The 18,807-nt window shown below is 41.0% G+C and overlaps 1 protein-coding gene across 1 annotated transcript in view; it reads left to right on the top strand.

Annotated features, from left to right (window-relative positions):
* The window catches only part of CACNA2D3 (calcium voltage-gated channel auxiliary subunit alpha2delta 3), a 787,108-nt gene that overhangs the window by 284,524 nt on the left and 483,777 nt on the right, over nucleotides 1-18,807 (top strand). The window contains exon 5 of the mRNA XM_065884772.1: nucleotides 18,421-18,583. Within this exon, the coding sequence (XP_065740844.1) occupies nucleotides 18,421-18,583 (163 nt within the window). The remainder of the gene's footprint in view (nucleotides 1-18,420; nucleotides 18,584-18,807) is intronic.

The following is an 18,807-nucleotide window of genomic DNA, read 5'->3' as shown; positions in this document are numbered from 1 at the left end:
GATCTGGGAACTGGATCAAAAATTTCAGTGTATTTTGGCCCAATGTCTGAATAGAAAGGTGTAAACACGGAGAAGCTATGGTTATTTCTCGTTGTTCTGTGAACCAGTGGGCCAAGAAAGCCAGTCTGTGTAGAGGAGACTGGTTCAAATACCAGAAAGGAGCAGAAAGAAGTGAGGGAACTTGGCCCAGGAACCTGATGGCTTGATTGTGGTACCAGGCCTTTCCTGAGGCCTGGCTTCCTTCGGTCCTTTGAATTCCCTCAAGCACTTCCATATCTTAGGATAAATTTCATCACTCCTAAAAGAATAACTAACAAAGTGGAAGTTTTTGTCCCTCTTTCACATGTGAAGAAAACTGAAGTTCAGGGAAGCCAGTCTTACTGCAGATGTTGATGACAGCATCTGATCTCTTGGTCAGGACTTCAGCTACCCAGGCAAATTAGAATAAAAAACAAAAGGGCATTTCTTTTGACTTACTACTTGGCATTCCAAGGTGTGACTCTGCCTCTAAGCATGACTAGAGTCAAGGATTTGACCAGAATCATTGGATCAAAGTTCATTCTTCCTTATCAGCTCTTGGCTCTGTTTGTTTCTATGAGAAGAGTAATCTCTGTGTTGGGGGCAAGATGGCCATTGGCAGCCCAAAGCAGGAACATTGTAACTTGTGATCCTTGACCAAAAGTGCAGGAATCTCTCCCAACATTCACAGCATTGCCTGACAAAGGACTCTGATTGGCCAGCCTGGGTCACATGCTGGAGTGTGGCTGACAGGGCCGCCTTGATTGACAGCCCCCCCCTCCTTGATTGACATCTTCCCCTGTGTGGGAGTGTTGGGGTTCCATTACCAAACAAGGGAGAAGAGATGCTGAGCAGACCAAACCAATATTATTCAACAATATTTGCTGTTTTTTTCTTGAGTGGAAATAACTGATGATGCTCATGTGTGACAGACTCCCATATGCAATTTTTCTCTTCCAGCTGTTAGTCACCTACTCTCCCTCCCACTCAAGAAAATCAGTCTGTATACAGATGATTAGGTATGAGCTTATTATTCAGATAACCTTAAATCTACTCTAATGAATTAGAAAAATATAGTCCTTTGCAAATGTGAACACTTCCACGGTTAGCAGTAACAAGTGTGACACATCTCACAATTGCTTGGGGCACAAATGCTGGGGTGAAAACCCCTACTCTTGGATGGGTGTTATGAGGATAATTGTATCAGCACCTTTTTGGGTACTAGCATGCCTATATAAAACACATTTGTGTGACTCCTAACAGCCAGGCACTGTTGTAGGTACTGGGGTTCCAGCTATGAAGACAGCAAGTGTCTGTCTTATATGAAGCTCAAATTCTAATGGGAGAAGATTGGCATAAATTTATGAACAAAACAATTCAGATATTGAGTACAATAAAGAAAATACAACAGGGTATTGGGCCTGGTGTCCAGTATGGTAGCCACTAGCCATGTGTGCTTATTTAAATTTAAATTTATTAAAATGAAATCAAATTAAAACGTCAGTCACTTTAGTGACATTTCATGTGCTCAGTAACCACGAGTGGCTGGTGGCTACTGCATTAGACAGTGCAGACATAGAAGAGGACTATTATTGCACAAAGTTCTGTTATACTGGGCTTGACAGTGACTGAGAAGGATATATCTGGGGGTGTTTAGAGCAGGCCTTGTGGCAAAGGTGGTGTTTATGCTCAGACCTAAAGCCACCATGTAAAGTTCTTGAGGAATAACATTCCAGGCAGAGTGAACAGTAAATACAAAGACCCTGAGATGGAAATGAGCTTGGCCTGTGTGAAGATCCAAAGATGTCCCGTGTGTCTGATTGAGTTCGAGAGGCAAGAAAGAACTAGATCAGGTATAGCCTTGGGGTTTATTGTATGCCAATGAGAAGCCACTGTCTAAGCAGGGTAGTGACAGCTTTATTTAATTTCCGAATAATCATTTCAGCTGCAGGTGGGGATGTTGGGTGGCAAGGTTAGAAGTAGCACTTAGAAGGCCTTCAAAAATCATTTGATTAATGAAAAGACTGATGGAAGGCCCAGGCAGGCTGGGGTGTCCATGTGTCTGGGGACTACAGAGGGGTTCCCAGCTGCCTTGGGAGGTCCCCTATCCTAGTGGTAGACTGAGCAGTCAACCAGATAAGCCACAGAGGAGCCTGGACCCTCAGACCCCTCTCTCTGGGCCACAGCTTGGCTCACTGTTGGCTGCCCTCAGCCCCTCTGAGTTCCCACCATGTCTTGGGAACTAGTGCCAGGCACTGCTGCAGTGAGATATCTTCCCCTTCATATTGCTTCATTTATCTTTATTGAATACCTGTTCTGTGCTAGGTATTGTATTAGGTGCTGGGATTAAATTGGCACAAGAAGAAACAGCTATGATCCCTGAAAACATATGTCACACTGTAGAGTGGAGGCCGTGTCAATCAAATAATCAGATAAGTGTGTGATGACCACTGCAATTAAGTGCTCCGCACCAGAGTCCCGTGAGACTTCAAGAGCACCTGATAGGGATGTCCCCAGTCCAGAAAGTCAGAGGTAGCTGCCCTGAGGATGTGATAATTGGGCTGGATTTAAGGAGGAATGAGGATTCTGTAGGTGACAGGTGGAGAAAGTGTTCTGGTGGGAGGGAGCAGCGTGGGCAGAGGTCACAAGGACTGAGGATCAAGGAGCAGTGGAGGGAATAACAGAGACCAATGAGGCTGGGTGGAGGGAATGGAGGTGACACGGTGCTAGGTAGGGGGTGGGCAAAGGGGGTGCTGAGGAAGCCCCCACTGGTGAGTGGGAGATGATGGTATTCTTGCTTTGTCTTTTGAAACGTTTCCCTCTGCCATCTGTATGCCAGTTAGCTCCACTTCAGTAGTGACCACCTCAGTAGTGACTTTCTTTTTCTTTTTCTTTCTTTCTTTCTTCCTTCCTTCCTTCCTTCCTTCCTTCCTTCCTTCCTTCCTTTCTTTCTTTTTCTTTCTTTCTTCCTTCCTTCCTTTCTTCTTCCTTCCTTCCTTCCTTTCTTTCTTTCCTTCTTTTTTCCCTCCCTCCCTTTCTCTCTCTCTCTTTCTTCCTCCCTCTCCTCCCTCCCTCCCTCCCTTCCTTCCTTCCTTCCTTTCTTTCTTTCTTTTCTCTTTCCCTTATCTATTTATTCCTCATGATGACTCCACTGTTATGGGGGTGGTTGTGATCCCATTGTATGGATTTGAACCCAGAACCCAGCATGCTGGAGTTAAACACTCCACAGCTCTTAAAATGAAATGCCAGTGGCTAGCTAGCATTGCAGTGAGCTGCAGTCTGAGGCCTACATAAGTAGCTTGTTAAGTAGGCCTTTAATACTCGTACTTGAGTATTCTGAGAGGCCAGAGATTCCAGATGGCTGAGAGAGGGATATTCATTATCTGGTTTTTTAAAGGAACTGTGACACTTGGGGAATTATAAATGAGTTAATGTAACATTAATACCTAGAAATATTCTGGAACAGATCATTAAAAAATCAGTTTTCACATATGAGGGGAAAATGCGATTACTAAGTAATAACTGGATAGCACTAGACCTTTGGAGAGGGACATGGATGAGTAGCAATCTATGTCACTTCCCCACAGGATACACATGCATAGGGAGTTTGGTATTGCTTGGCTCATTTGGAACTAATATTCCTATTAATTTTATTTTTTAATCTAAGTTGTAAAAAGCTGGCCATCATCCCAGAGCAGGGAAGGAGGAAAAAAAAAGGACAAGAGGAAAGAACCAGAACATATTAAGAGACTGCTCTGGGCACTATGCCCATTGCTTTTGTACATTTACCCCATTCAGTTCTCCAAAAGACCTAGAAAGGTAGGTATCTCCATCCCCTTTTCACAGAGAAAGAAACTGAGTCACAGAGACATGAGGGTGCCATTAGGAAGCAAGCATAGTTTCCACCCTTGGCATCGGGCTCCCAAACCCCTCTTCTTGTTGCCATACTGACTGTTTTTTTGCTTCATGAATGGAACCCTGTTCAGGGTGAAACCCAGGCAGAGGGAGGCACCGTGATGGAAATCAGGAGGCCCACCCAGATTCCTCCCTTGGCTTGGAACTAACTTCTGGGCAAGGAGTGGGAAGACTCTTCCCAGCTGGTGGTGAAACATGAAAATGTCTCCCTAAGTGGTACAGACAAGGAGTCATGTATCCATTCATTTGTCCCATCGCCTGACAAAGACCTCCAGACACTGTGCTTGGTGCCAGGGATGTGGAGATGAGAAAGGCGTGGTGTCTCTGGGATGGACCAATCCTCCTGAAATCCAGGGACATGTGGGTGCCTTCTTGTCTTGGAGGGCTCACCATCCAAAACAAACCCTCTAAGGGTTTCCAGGGGAATGAATACCATGATGAAAAGGGCCCAAAAACCCACTGATTTCCTGAGGGGAGAGGAGATCAGAGGAAGCAGGGTAACAGGGAAGGAGAAAGGCTTCTGGGAGATGGGAGAGCCCTGGGCCTTGCAGCTGGAATTGAGCCCTTAACCTGCCCTATATTGAGTTCCTACCTGTGCTGGACACTGTGAGGGGAGCTTAACATGCAGCAGTGAAGAGTTCTTAGTTGCTTCACTTTATAGGTGAGGAAATTGAGGCACAAAAAGGTCAGGAAGAGAAATATGGGTGATAATTGGTCCAAAGGACTGGGTTGGTAGAGATTGAAGCCAGTAATAGAGCCAGGTGGGGATGTTCTTAAGGACAAGGACCCACTTAGGCTGGAGGCACGTGCCCACATGGGGCCTGGGATGCTGAAGGCAAGTCTTCCTGAGAGGTTCCTGGAGGTCCTTCACCATCAGAATGTGATGAGTGTACTGGTTAGGACTCAGTGCTCACCCGTGACAGAAACCTACTTGGGCCAATAGCAGAGTTTGTTGTAAAGACTGAGGGAGTGACTGTCTCAGGCAATCCCAGGGTACTGGTCTAGACTGCTTGGAAGGGATGGAGACTGGGGCAAAGTAGAAACAAGCTTGTTGTTCAAATAGTAGCAAGAGGGCAGTGAGGCTGGAGTAAAGTGAGAGGCTGGTCAGTGGAGGAGACCAACTGGGTAAGGTGGGGCACAGCCGGACCACAGAGTCTTTCAAAGCCTGGGGAAGGGTTTATTCTGAGGGTGGCAGGAAACCACTGGGGAATGACACAGTCCATTTCATGTTTCTAAACCATCACTCTGGCTGCTGCCTGGGTAGATGGCAGGGGATGAGGAGATGGCCTGAGCCCAATGGCAGGCCACAGTCCACTGATAGGGGACAGACACTGCGATGGTCAATTTTATGTGTCGGCTTGATGACGCCATGGTGCCCAGTTGTTTGGTCAAACACCAGTTTTGATGTAGCCATGTAAAGGTATTTTTTAGACACACATCTAAAAAATACCTTTACATGGCTACATCAAAACTGGTGTTTGACCAAACAAGCAGTAGACTTTGAGTAAAGTAGATCCTTCTCCATAATGATCATTGTCCAATCAGCTGAAGGCTTTACGAGCAAAGACAGATTCCCTAAGGAAGAAGCAATTCTGTCTTGAGATTGTAGCATGAAAACCCTGCCTGTGTTACCAGCCTGCCTGGCCTGCCTTGTGGAATTGGACTCAAGACTGCTATGTTATCTTTTACCTGAATTTTTAGTCTGACAGCTTACCCTACAGATTTTTTTTTTTTTGGGGGGGTGGGGGTACGCGGGCCTGACACTGTTGTGGCCTCTCCCGTTGCGGAGCACAGACTCCGGACGCGCAGGCTCAGCTGCCATGGCTCACGGGCCCAGCCGCTTCGCGGCATGGTGGGATCTTCCCAGACCGGGGCATGAACCCATGTCCCCTGCATTGGCAGGTGGACTCTAAACCACTGTGCCACCAGGGAAGCCCACCCTACAGATGTTGACTTTGGCAATCCCTGAAATCAAATGAGCCAGTTCCTCTAATCAATAATCAATACCTCTCTCTTTCCCTGCCTCCCCGTTCTGTTTCTCTGGAGAACCCTGACCAATCTAGTTACTTACTGAGTGGGTGCTCAGTAAGTGTCTTTGTGTTCTGGGTCCAACCCTTGGGCTATATTTTCCAAGTCAGAGTTGTCTTTGGGTTCCGTGGGGAATAAGTGAGCAGAGAAGCACAGGCCCACCTCCTGGGGAGTTCACAGTTGGTTGGTTCCACCGCACACACACACACACACAGGAAACAATTAGATAACTTTACAGGCAGGATTTCATTAAAACCAAAATGTGTGGAGCAGTTACTTTCCACCCATGAAGCAGGCCCTCTGTGGTGGTGCCTTGCAGTTCTGTTCTGCAGCTTACCTGGCAGGAAGGGGAAGCAGAAGTTGCCCTTGGAAATAGTGCCTCTGCCCTGGGCTGCTCATTGGAATAACTGGGGGAGGCTGAAAAAATACTACCTTGGGGTTCGGATTTAATTGTTCTGAGGTTTGGCTTGGGCATCTGGATGTTGAAAAGCTCTGAAGCCTGAGTTGAGAAGTACTGCCTTAAGACATTGTGATTAGGTGCTTCTCACCTGTAAAGAGTTAAAGAGAATTAGGACACGATTCAGGAAACAAAGGTCTCCAAGGCATTTTCTGCCAGCTCCCTGTTTTTGTAAATAAAGTTTTATTAGAACACAGTCACACCCATTTTTTTAATGTTTTGGCTACTTTTGCTAAAACAGCAGAATTGAATGTTGCGAAAGAAAGTGTCTCACCTGCAGAACCTAAAATATTTACTATCTAGCTCTTTACAGAAACAGTTTGCCAACTGCTAAACCAGGCAGTAATGCGTTTTCAAGGATGTGGATGGTATGGGAGAGGCTGAGCCACCATTAAAAGGAAAGCATACATTCATTCCTTGGGTTGAGATACTACCTCAGAAGCCTTCTTAACACATATAGGCAGTCACACCAATCAGTTAGAGAGAGCACACAGACTGAAGCCTTTTTGTCATCTCTTGATATTTCTTGTTGAATCTGAAGCTTTACCCTACTTGGTGATAGGAGTCTTAGCTGAGTCAATGAGAAGACCTGAGCAGTTGGATTCTACAGTTGGTAGAGGGGTGGAGCAATGAATTCTTTTCCTTGATGGCATCCCTATCAAAACTGAAGACTGGGACTTCCCTGGTGGCACAGTGGTTAAGAATCTGCCGGCCATTGCAGGGGACACGGGTTCGAGCCCTGGTCCAGGAAGATCCCACATGCCGTGGAGCAGCTAAGCCCGTGCACCACAACTACTGAGCCTGTGCTCTAGAGCCTGTGAGCCACAACTACTGAGCCCAAAGCCACAACTACTGAAGCCCATGCTCTGCAACAAGAGAAGCCACTGCAAAGAGAAGCCTGCGCACCACAACAAAGAGTAGCCCCCGCTCGCCGCAACTAGAGAAAGCCTGTGCATAGCAACAAAGACCCAGTGCAGCCAAAGAAAGAAAGAAAGAAAGAAATAACTGAAGACTGACATGTTCTGTGACAGTGGTGTTGAAGGAGAGGGAGTCCATGGCAGGGGGTTGCCCAGGTGGCTCTTGGGGGAGCTGCAGGGTCATGGAAGTATCACAGAGCTCCTGCCTTGTATTCTTCATCTTAAGGTGATTAGCACAGACCAGAAATTCCAGGAGCTTCTGGAGTCACCTTTACCCCATACTCTGGACACAGTCTTCTGTCTGGATTTGTGACAGAGGCCATAAAGCAGTATGACCTTCGTCTCCTACAGCTTTCCTTCTCCAGGCCATAGGAGACACTGCTTACAGCATGATCTTCCTAACCTGCTGAGAACTTTCCCTGCTGCCATAGGACCTTGAAGAGTTGACTCTGAATACAGGTCTGTGGAAATGCAGCTCAGGTGAGAGACCTGGTAACCACAAGGATTTGGACATTGGTCCTTTCATCAGTTAGGCAACCAATAAATGCCAGGGGCTGGAGATACAACAGTGAGTGAAGAGACACAGTTCTTGTAGTTGCAGAACTAGTCTCATGGGGGAGTTGCATTGATAAAGCAATCATGTGAGTATTTGTCATGTGGCCCCTACGGTAAATGCTGAGAAGGACAACTGCATGATCAGCTATATTTGAGGAAGGCTGTATATAACACCTCTCCCCCAAGACATTCAAAGTGCACATAGAGTACTCTCTAAATGAATTAAAGGCCTTGAGAATTCCTGAAATGAAAAATCTCTTTGCCTTTTCTAAAACCCCAGCTTCTTCCCCAAACTTTGTTCACCATGACACACATTCAGAAAAATTATTCCTTATCAATATTCCATGGAATGGCTTTCTCTTACACAGATCATATACTTTGGAAATGCTGCTTTGGGACGCTGCAGAGAAGTGCTGCACCCAGGGGTACACAAAATGAGCCACTGGGATGCCCAAGAAGAATACATTGCTTTTATTTCTATTCACTGTAATTTCTATTATAATTTTTATAGTATAATATGCACATGTTAGTATAATGGTAGGTAGTACACATGAGCTATAAATATGTAGGGAGATGCTACTCAAAAACTTTTTTTAAGGAGACTTTATTTTTTTTAGAGCAGTTTTAGGTTTACAACAAAATTCAGAGGAAGGTACAGAGTTTTTCCATATGCTTCTACACATGCATAGCCTCCCACATTATCAACATCACTCACCAGAATGGTACTTTTTTCTATATCAAGGATGAACCTACATTGACACATAATCACCCAAAGTCCATAATTTACCTTAGGGTTCACTCTTGGTGTTTTATATTCTGCGGGTTTGGACAGATGTATAATGACAAGTATTCATCATTATAATCAATATCATTATCAGTAATATACAGACTATTTTCATGGTTCTAAAAAAATAAAACCTCTCTGCTCTGCCAATTTATTCCTCTCCCCACCACCCCTGGCAAACACTGATCTTTTTATTGTCTGTACGGTTTTGCTTTTTCCAGAGTGTCATATAGTTGGAATCATACACTAGCCTTCTCAGATTGGCTTCTTTCACTTAGTAATATGCATTTAGGTTCCTCCATGTCTTTTCATGGCTTGATAGATAATTTTTTTTTTTTTTAGCACTGAGTAATATTCCATTGTCTGTCTCTACCACAGTTTATTTACACATTCACCTATTGAAGGACATCTTGGTTGCTTCCAAGTTTTGGCAATTATGAATAAAGCTGCTATAAACATCTGTTTTCAGGTTTTTGTATGGACATAAGTTTTCAACTCTAAATGCCAAGGAGTATGATTGCTGGATTGTATGGTAAAAGTATGTTTAGTTTTATAAAAAACCGCCAAACTGTCTTCCAAAGTGACTGTACCGTTTTGCATACCCACCAGCAATAAATGAGAATTCCTATTCCTCTAAGTCTTTGCCAGCATTTGGCGTTGTCAGTGTTCCAGATTTCAGCCATTCTAATCGGTGGTATTTCATTGTTGTTTTAATTTGCATTTCCCTAATGACATATAATGTGGAGCATCTTTTCTTATGCTTACTTGCCATCTGTATAACTTCTTTGGTGAGATGTCTGTTCAGGTCTTTTTAGCCCATTGTTTAATCAAGTTGTTATTTTTCTTGTTAAGTTTTAAGAGTTCTTTGTATGTTCTGGATCACAGTCCTTTACCACATGTGTCTTTTACAAATGGTTCCTCCCAGTCTGTGGCTTCTCTTCTAATTCTCTTGGTATTATCTTTCACAGAGCAGAAGTTTTTAATTTTAATGAAACCCAGTTTATCAGTTATTTCTTTCATGAATCATGTCTTTGGTGTTGTATCTAAAAAGGCATCACCATACCCAAGGTCATCTAAGTTTTCTCTCATGTTATTTTCTAGGAGTTTTATAGTTTTGCATTTTATATTTAGGTCTATGATCCATTTTGAGTTAAATTTGAAGGGTATAAGGTTTTTGTTTAGATTCATTTTTTTGCATGTGGATGTCCAGTTGTTCCAGCACCATTTGTTAAAGAGACTATCTGCTCCTTTGTCCAAGATAAGTTGACTGTATCAATATTTATGGGAGTGTCTATTTCTGGGCTCTCTATTCTGTTCCACTGATCTGTTTATTCTTTCACCAATACAGCACTGTCATTATTGCTGTAGCTTTACAGGTAGTCTTGAAGTCCTCCAACTTTGTTTTTCTTGTTTAGTATTGTGTTCAAATACTTCTTAATGAAAGTAATGCTTGATTCCTTCCAGCCAGAGGTTTTTTTTATTTCTGTGTCTTGAAAATCTCATAACACCCTCCTGCAGGGGTAGACAAACTACAGTCCACAGGCCAGATCCTTTTTGTAATTTTGTAAATCTTTGGTAAATAAAGTTTGACTGGAGCACAGCCAGGCCCATTATTTTATGTACTGTCTGGCCACTGTTGTGCTACAACAGTAGTGTAGAGGAGTTGTGACAGACTCTTTAACATGCAAAGCCTAAAGTATGACTGTCTGACCCTTCACAGAAAACATGTTCCTACCCCTGCCGCACTGAGTCACTTTTAGACACTTACTCATTGGACTACTTCATCCTAAGTTGGTGCCAAGCCAGGTTTGGGGAAACAGCACACCTACCATTTTGTTCCTGGTGTTTTCTTTGCCACATTTCCTCCCTTGGACTAGTTTCCTTTGTGCCCCATCACACTTGGTAGGTGATCAGATATACTCAAAAAAGAACGAATTTACTCCCACCTCCTGGGTGACATGGACTCAGAAATACTGAGGTGACTTAGACTTAACACATCTCTTCCTCTCTCCTATGGGCAAAGTTACTGAGCCTCATAATTACAGCAATGAATTCCAAGGACCGAGAAGTGATTCTTCTTGTTTGCACTGAGTCAGCCTTTTCAAAATCAATACAGAATGGACAAATGGATTTAGGGAGGAGTAGAACACACAGTCTTCTGTGGTGAAGGATGGGCACCATTGAGCAAAATCCTGCTTATGTTTTCATGCTTCCTTCAGTTGCATTCTGGGTTGTGCAGGTTATTCAATTAAATGGCAGTTTTGAAGCTGTCTCTGGAGAGCCTATGAGTGAACCATAATGGCACTGGCCTTGATCAAGCAGGCTGGGCTTTTTTGTTAATTTATATGTTTTCATTTCTCTTAAATAAATACCTAGGAGTAGAATTTGCTGGATCATATGGTAGATACATGTTTAACTTTACAAGAAGCTGTGAATGGTTTTCCGAAGGGTTTGAAAGGTTTTGTATTTCCATGAGCAATGTATGGGATTTCTGGTTATTCCACATCTTTGCCAACATTTAGTATTTTTAGAAAATTTAGTATTAGCTAGTGGGTGTAAAATTGCATTTTGGAGCAATGATGGAGTTTTATTTTGCACTTCTCTGATTAATGATGTTGAACACTTTTTGGCCATTTGTATACTTTCCTTTGTAAGGTGTCTGTTCAAATCTTTTGCCTATATTTTAATTGGTGTTTTAAGTTGTGTTACAGGAGTTCTTTACATATTCTGGTACAAGTTATTTGTCAGATATATGTATTATGAATACTTTCCCCTCAATGACGGCTTTACTATTTGTTTTATTAATAGTGAATTTGATGATCAGAAGTTTTCAGTTTTCATAAAGTCCAAATTATCAGTTTTAAAAATTGTGTTTTCCATAACCTAAGAAATCGTTGCTTACCTGAAGGCAGCAGAAGTTATTCATCATTTTTTGGTTTTGTTTTTTTAAATATTATAGATTTAGCTTTTTCATTTAAGTCTTTCAGCCATCTTGAATGAATATGTGTATGTTGTGAATTAGGGGTTGAGGATGTTGTTTTCATATGGTTAGTCATATGTTCCACCACAATTTGTTGAAAATACTTTCCCCATTGAATTATCTAAGCACCTTTATTGAAAATCGGTTGACTGTATCTGTGCGGCTTTATTTCTGGACTCTCTTCAGTTCCGTTGACCTGTTTGTCTGCTTTAATGCCAATACCACACCATTTTGATTAAATAAGTTTAGAGTAAGACTTAAATTCAGGAAATGTGAGTCATTGGACCTTTTTCTTCTTTTTAAAAATTGTTTTTGAATATCTAGATCCTTTCCATTTCTCTATAAAATTACAATTAACTCAGCAGTTCCTACAAACAGCCTGTTGAGATTTTGATTGAGATTTCTTTGGAGTTTTAGATCAATTTGGGAAGAATTAACATGTGAATACTGAGTTTTCCAATCCTTAAGCACAAGGTATATCTCTCTATTTATTTAAGGCTTCTTTAATTTCTCCCATAAATATTTTGTAGTTTTCAGCATACAGGTATCACACATGTTTTTAAAAATTCATACCTAAGTATGTCAAGCTTTTTATGCTATTGTAAATGCTATCGTTCTTCCAGTTGTTCTTTGTTAGTACAATGAAATATAATTGATTTTGGTATATTGATCTTATAGCCTGTGACCTTGCTAAACTCAATAGTTACAGTAGATTATGTGCATTCTTTAGGGTTTTCTACATAGAAAGTCATGTTGTCTGCAGAAAAAGATAGCTTTTTCCCTTTCCAATATGTATGGCATTCATTCACTCATTTACTCATTCATTCATGCAATTTACTGCATTTGCCAGAACCACCTGTACAATGTTGAATTGAAGTGATAAGACATAATTGCCTCGTTACTGATCTTAGGAGAAAAATGTTCAGTGTTTCGTCATGAATATAATGTTAGCTGTAGGTTTTATATAGTTGCTCTTTATCAGGTTGAGGACTTTTTATCTTATTTTAAATTTCCTGATAGTTTTTATGATGAACAAAAGTTGGATTCTTTCAAATATGTTTTCTGCATTTATTTGGTCATATGATTTTTTTTTTTTTTTTTGCGGTATGCGGGCCTCTCACTGTTGTGGCCTCTCCCCTTGCGGAGCACAGGCTCCAGACGCGCAGGCTTAGTGGGCCATGGCTCATGGGCCCAGCCACTCTTCCTGGACCGGGGCATGAACCCGTGTCCCCTGCATCGGCAGGCAGACTCCCAACCACTGCGCCATCAGGGAAGCCCGGTCATATGATTTTTTAAAAAAAATTCTGTTAATATGGTGAACCGTGTTGATTGATTTTTCAAATGTTAAACCAACCTTGAATTCCTGGGATAAATACAACTTGGTAATGATGGATTGTCCTTTTAATGATAGGGGATTTAATGTGATATTTTGTTAAGATTTTTGATCTAGATTAATGAGTGATATTAGCATGTAATTTTTCCAGAAATTGTTCTTGTTTGGGTTTGGTGTCAGTGTTATGCTGCCCTCATAAAATAAGTTGGGACGTATTCCTTCCTCTAATTTTTTGTAAGAGTTTATGTAAGATCGTTTGTACTTTTTCCTTATGTATTTGATAGAATTCATTATTTAAGTCATCTGAACCTGGAGTTGTTTGTTTTATCATGGCTGTTAATTGTGAATTCAATTTCTCTTGTATACATAGGGCCAGTCATATTTTATATTTCTTTTTGTGTCAATTTTGGTAATTTCAGTTATTCAAGGAATTTGACATTTAACTCAAATTGTCAAATATTGGTATAAAGTTGTTTATATTATTCTCTTATCTTTTCATTATCTGTCAGCTCTTTAATAATGTTTTCTCTTTCATTCCTGACTCTAGTATCTTGTGCTTTCTTACTTTTTTATTCATCAGTCTAGCTAGGGTTTTATACTTTTGATATCATTGATTTTTTTCCCCTGTTATTTGTTTTGTTTTATTGGTTTCTGCTTTTATCTCTATTATTATTGTTATTATTATTATTTTTGACTGCATTTGGTCTTCATTGCTGCACGTGGGCTTTCTCTAGTTGTGGCAAGCGGGGGCTACTCTTCATTGTGGTGTACAGGCTTCTCATGCAGTAGCTTCTCTTGTGGAGGAGCACGGGCTCTAGGCATGCGGGCTTCAGTAGTTGCAGCACGTGGGCTCAGTAGTTGTGGCTCGGGGGCTCTAGAGTGCAGGCTCAGTAGCTGTGGCACACAGGCTTAGTTGCTCCATGGCATGTAAGATCTTCCCGGACCAGGGATCGAACCTGTGTCCCCTGCATTGCCAAGCAGATTCTTAATCACTGCACCACCAGGGAAGTCCCTATCTTGACTACTTTATTCCTTCTTTTAACATTCAGTTTTATTTGTTCTTGTTTTCTATCTTCTTAAGGTAGTATCTTAGACTATTCATCTTAAAAATTTCTCCTTTTCTATGATAAACTTTAAAATCTATAAATTTTTCTCTAATTTCTGTTTCAGTTACATCTTACAAATTTTTTTTATTATCATTTATTTCAAAATATTTTACAACTTTTTCTGTCATTTTCTTCCATGGTACATGTATTATTAAGGAGTGTGTTGTTTAATTTCAAAATCTTTAAGATTCTTCTAGATATCATCTTTTCTTAGATGTTGTTGATATTTTTTGTATCATTATCGTATACTGAATTCCCACTGTTATGATCTGGAAGAGAATGTGTGCTCTATAGTTGCTAGGTGTGGAATTCCTTAAAGTCAATTAGCTTAAGTTGGTAACTAGTGTTGCTACATGACCAACACCCAGTAAAAATCCTTAGCACTGAGTCCTTTTTTTTTTTTTAATAAATTCATTTTATTTATCTATTTTTGGCTGCATTGGGTCTTCGTTGCTGCGCGTGGGCTTTTTCTAGTTGCGGCGAGCGGGGGCTACTCTTTGTTGCAGTGCATGGGCTTCTCATTGCAGTGGCTTCTCTTGTTGGGTGCAGAGCATGGGCTGTAGGCGCGCAGGCTTCAGTAGTTTTGGCTTGCGGGCTCTAGAGCACAGGCTCAGTAGTTGTGGCACACGGGCTTAGTTGCTCTGTGGCATGTGGGATCTTCCCGGACCAGGGCTCGAAGCTGTGTCCACTGTACTAGCAGGCAAATTCTTAACCACTGCACCACCAGGGAAGCCCCAGCACTGAGTCTTTGTTGAGCCTCTCTGGTAGGCAACCTTTCAAATGTATTGTCATCCATTCATTGCTGAAAGAATTTGTACATCTTATGTAATTGTGCTGGGAGAGAAATCTTGGGAAGCTCACATCTGGATTCCTCTGGACTTTGCCACATGCGTCTCTTTTCCTTTGATGATTTTGCTTTATATCTTTTCACTGTAATGAATCTTTTCAAAGAACCAACTTTTAGTTTCATTGATTTCCTGATTTCAATTTCATTGATTTCTGTTCATCAAAATTTTTTAAAAAGTGTTTTTTTTTCCCCTTCTGCTTACTTTGGATTCAATTTTCTTTTCTTTTTCTAGTTTCCTAAAATAGAAGCTTAGGCGATTAACTTTAGGTCTTTTTTTCTTTTCCAATACATCCATTGAATGCTGTAAATTTCCCTGTAAGCACTGCTTTTGCTGCATCTTGCAAATTTTGACAGGTTATATTTTGATTTTAATTTAGTTTAAAATTTCTCTTGAGACTTATTCTTTGACCCATGTATTATTTAGAAATATATTGTTTAATCTCCAAATATTTTGGGATTTGTCCAGCTGTCTTTCTGTTATTGATTTCTAGTTTAATGTCAATGTGGTCTGAGAGCACATTTTGTATGATTTCTATTCTTTTAAATTTGTTAAGGTGTGTTTTATGGTCCAGAATGTGGTCTGTCATGGTGATTGTTCCATGTGAGCTTGAGAAAAATGTATATTCTGTTGTTGTTGGATGAATTAGTCTATAGTCAATTAGATTCAGTTGCTGTGCTGTTCAGTTCAAACTGTATCCTTACCAGTATTCTGCCTGATGGATTTATCAGCTACTGATAGAGGGGTACTGAAGTCTTCAACTTTAGTAGCATGTTATCTGTTTCTTCTTGTAGTTCTATCATTTTTTCCCCCTCACATACTTTAATATTCTGTTATTAGGTGCATACACATTAAAGATAGTTATGTCTTCTTGGAGAATTAACCCCTTTATCATTATGTAATGCCAATCTTTTTTGCTGATAATTTTCCTCGCTTTGAAGTCAGCTTTTTCTGAAATTAATATGGCCACTCTGGCTTTCTTTTGATTAATGTTAGCATAGTATATCTTTTTCTATCCCTTTACTTTTAATCGACCTGTTCTTTATATTTAAGGTGAGTTTCTTGTAGACAGCATATAGTTGGTTCTTCTTTTTTATCCACTGTGACCATCTCTTTAAATCTATTTAGACCGTTCACATTTAAAGTGAGCATTGGTATAGTTGGATTAATATGTACCATACTTATAACTGTTTTCTATTCATTGCCCTTGTGTTTTTTTTGGTCTTCTACTCTTTTTATGCCTTCTCTGGTTTTAATTGAGCATATTACATAACATAGTATTTTCTCCTTCCTTGGCATTTATACTTCTTTTAAAAATTTTTTTAGTAGTTGTTTTATAGTTTGCAATATACATTTACAACTAATTCACGTCCACTGTCAAATAATCTTGTACCACTTCATGGGTAGTATAACACTGTGCTATTCATTTCACTTATCCATAACTATAATAATCCAATTTGTTGCTATTATTATTTTGATCAAACTATTTGTCAGGTCAGTTAAGAATAAGAAAATTAAATATTTTACTTTCATTTATTCCTGTTGTAACACTCTTTTCTGGGTTTCTGACCTGTGTAGTTTTCCCTCCCTTTAATGAAATTTTAACATTTTTTGCAAGGCAGGTCTATTTGCAACAAATTTCTTTAATTTTTGTCTGAAGAAGTCTTTATTTCTTTTTCACTTTTGAAGGATAATTTTTCTAGATTCTAGAATTCTAGGTTGGTAGGTCTTTTCTTTTTATTTTTGCGGTACGTGGGCCTCTCACTGTTGTGGCCTCTCCCGTCGCGGAACACAGGCTCCGGATGTGCATGCCCAGCAGCCACGGCTCACGGGCCCAGCCGCTCCGCAGCATGTGGGATCTTCCCGGACCGGGGCACGAACCGTGTCCCCTGCATTGGCAGGTGGACTCCCAACCACTGAGCCACCAGGGAAGCCCGGTAGGTCTTTTCTTTGAACATTAAGTATTTTGTGCTACTCTCTTCTTGCTTGTATGTTTTCTGAACAGAAGTCTGATGTAATCGTTGTCCTTGTTCCTCTGTAGGTAAGGTTTTTTCCTCTTTTTGGCTTACTTTAAGATTTTCTCTTTGTCTTTGATTTTTGCAGTTTGGATATGACACGCCTAGGTGTAGTTTTTTCTTTTTTTCAATATTCATGTGCTTGATTTTCCGTGGACTTCTTGGATCTGTGGTTTGGTGTTTGTCATTAATTTTGGAAATATTACTTCAAATATTTCTTCTGTTCCCTTTTGTCTTTCTTCTCTGGTATTCCCATTACACTACATATCTGTTATACTTTTTGTAATTGTTCTGTGGTTTTTGAATATTCTATTCCTTTTTCCCATTAATTTTTTTCTTTGCTTTTCAGTTTGGGAAGTTTCTACTGACGTGAGCTTCTGGCTCACTGATTATTTCCTCAGCTGTATCCAGGCCGGTGATGACCCATTGGCATTCTTCATTTCTATTATAGTGTTTTTGATTTCTAGCATTTCTTTTTGATTATTGCTCTTAGAATATTTGTCTCTCTACTTATCTGTCTGCTCTTACCTGTTTTCTACTTTTTCCTTTAGTCCCCTTAGTATTTTTTTTATTTTTTTTTTGCGGTACGCGGGCCTCTCACTGTTGTGGCCTCTCCCGTTGCGGAGCACAGGCTCTGGACGCGAAGGCTCAGAGGCCATGGCTCACGGGCCCAGCTGCTCCGCAGCATGTGGGAATCTTCCCAGACCAGGGCACGAACCCATGTCCCCTGCATCGGCAGGCGAACTCTCAACCACTGCGCCACCAGGGAAGCCCCCCTTAGTATATTAATTACAGTTGTTTTAAATTCCTGCTCTGATAATTCCAACCACACCTGCCATCTACCGTCTTGCAGTACTGCACAGCAGTTAAGTGCACAGGCTCTGGAAATAGACTGTCTGTGTTTTAATTCTGGTTCTGCTTATTGGTGGTGTAATCTTTGACAGCATACATAAATTCTCTCTACCTCAATTTCCTCATTTGTGAAGTTAGAATACTCATAAAACCTACTTTATAGAGTCGTTAGGAGAATTGAATAAGTTAACATATGGAAAGCACTTAGAACAACAAGTATGACTATCTAATATATTATATATTGACTTGATTTTTGTTGTTTTCCAGTCTCCTTCTATTTAAAGGTAGGCTGAATAAAGGCAGGGTCTGTCTTCAAACTTTAAAGGATTAAAATGTTTTGGGGCAGATTTCTCTATATTCACATAAGGAAGTACTAAGCAGCTTCTTAAATTTATGTTTTTCAAGAGTACTTAATGACACTGGGAAATAGTTATATGATGCTATCACACCTGTGCAAAAGCAGCCGTAGATGCTGTGAAAGACTTACAGATTACATGACTAGAGCAGGATCCACAAGTGTAGGGAACAGACCGCCCGCAACCATACCCAGGTCCGTCTGAGTTCACAGCCTTCTTCCCTAAGCCACATGTCATGTTTTTTGACTTTCTCTTTCAGTATGAATACTTCAATGCCGTGCTGATAAATGAAAGGGACAAAGATGGGAATTTTTTGGAGCTGGGGAAGGAATTCATCTTAGCCCCAAATGACCATTTTAATAATTTGCCTGTGAACATCAGCCTGAGCGACGTTCAAGTGCCAACGAACATGTACAACAAAGGTAAGGCTCACTGCTGCTGCTCCTTTTGGAGGGTAGAGAGGGCAGGGCGTGAGGGGCAGGGCTGGCTGGTTTGGGATATCATGCTTTTTTGAAAAACAGTTATAAGCTGGGTGTGTCAGGCACCAGCTGGATAGGTGAAGTGTGTGCCTGTTCTGCCTGGACACTCTGGGCTTGCTGTTTTCCTGGCTCCTGTTTGCATCAGGCCCTCTAACTTGTAGTCCAGG

The sequence above is a fragment of the Phocoena phocoena genome, chromosome 10 (assembly GCF_963924675.1).
Source record: "Phocoena phocoena chromosome 10, mPhoPho1.1, whole genome shotgun sequence".
In the NCBI taxonomy this organism is placed as follows: Eukaryota; Metazoa; Chordata; class Mammalia; order Artiodactyla; family Phocoenidae; genus Phocoena; species Phocoena phocoena.
This window is presented reverse-complemented; position numbering and strand designations above follow the sequence as displayed.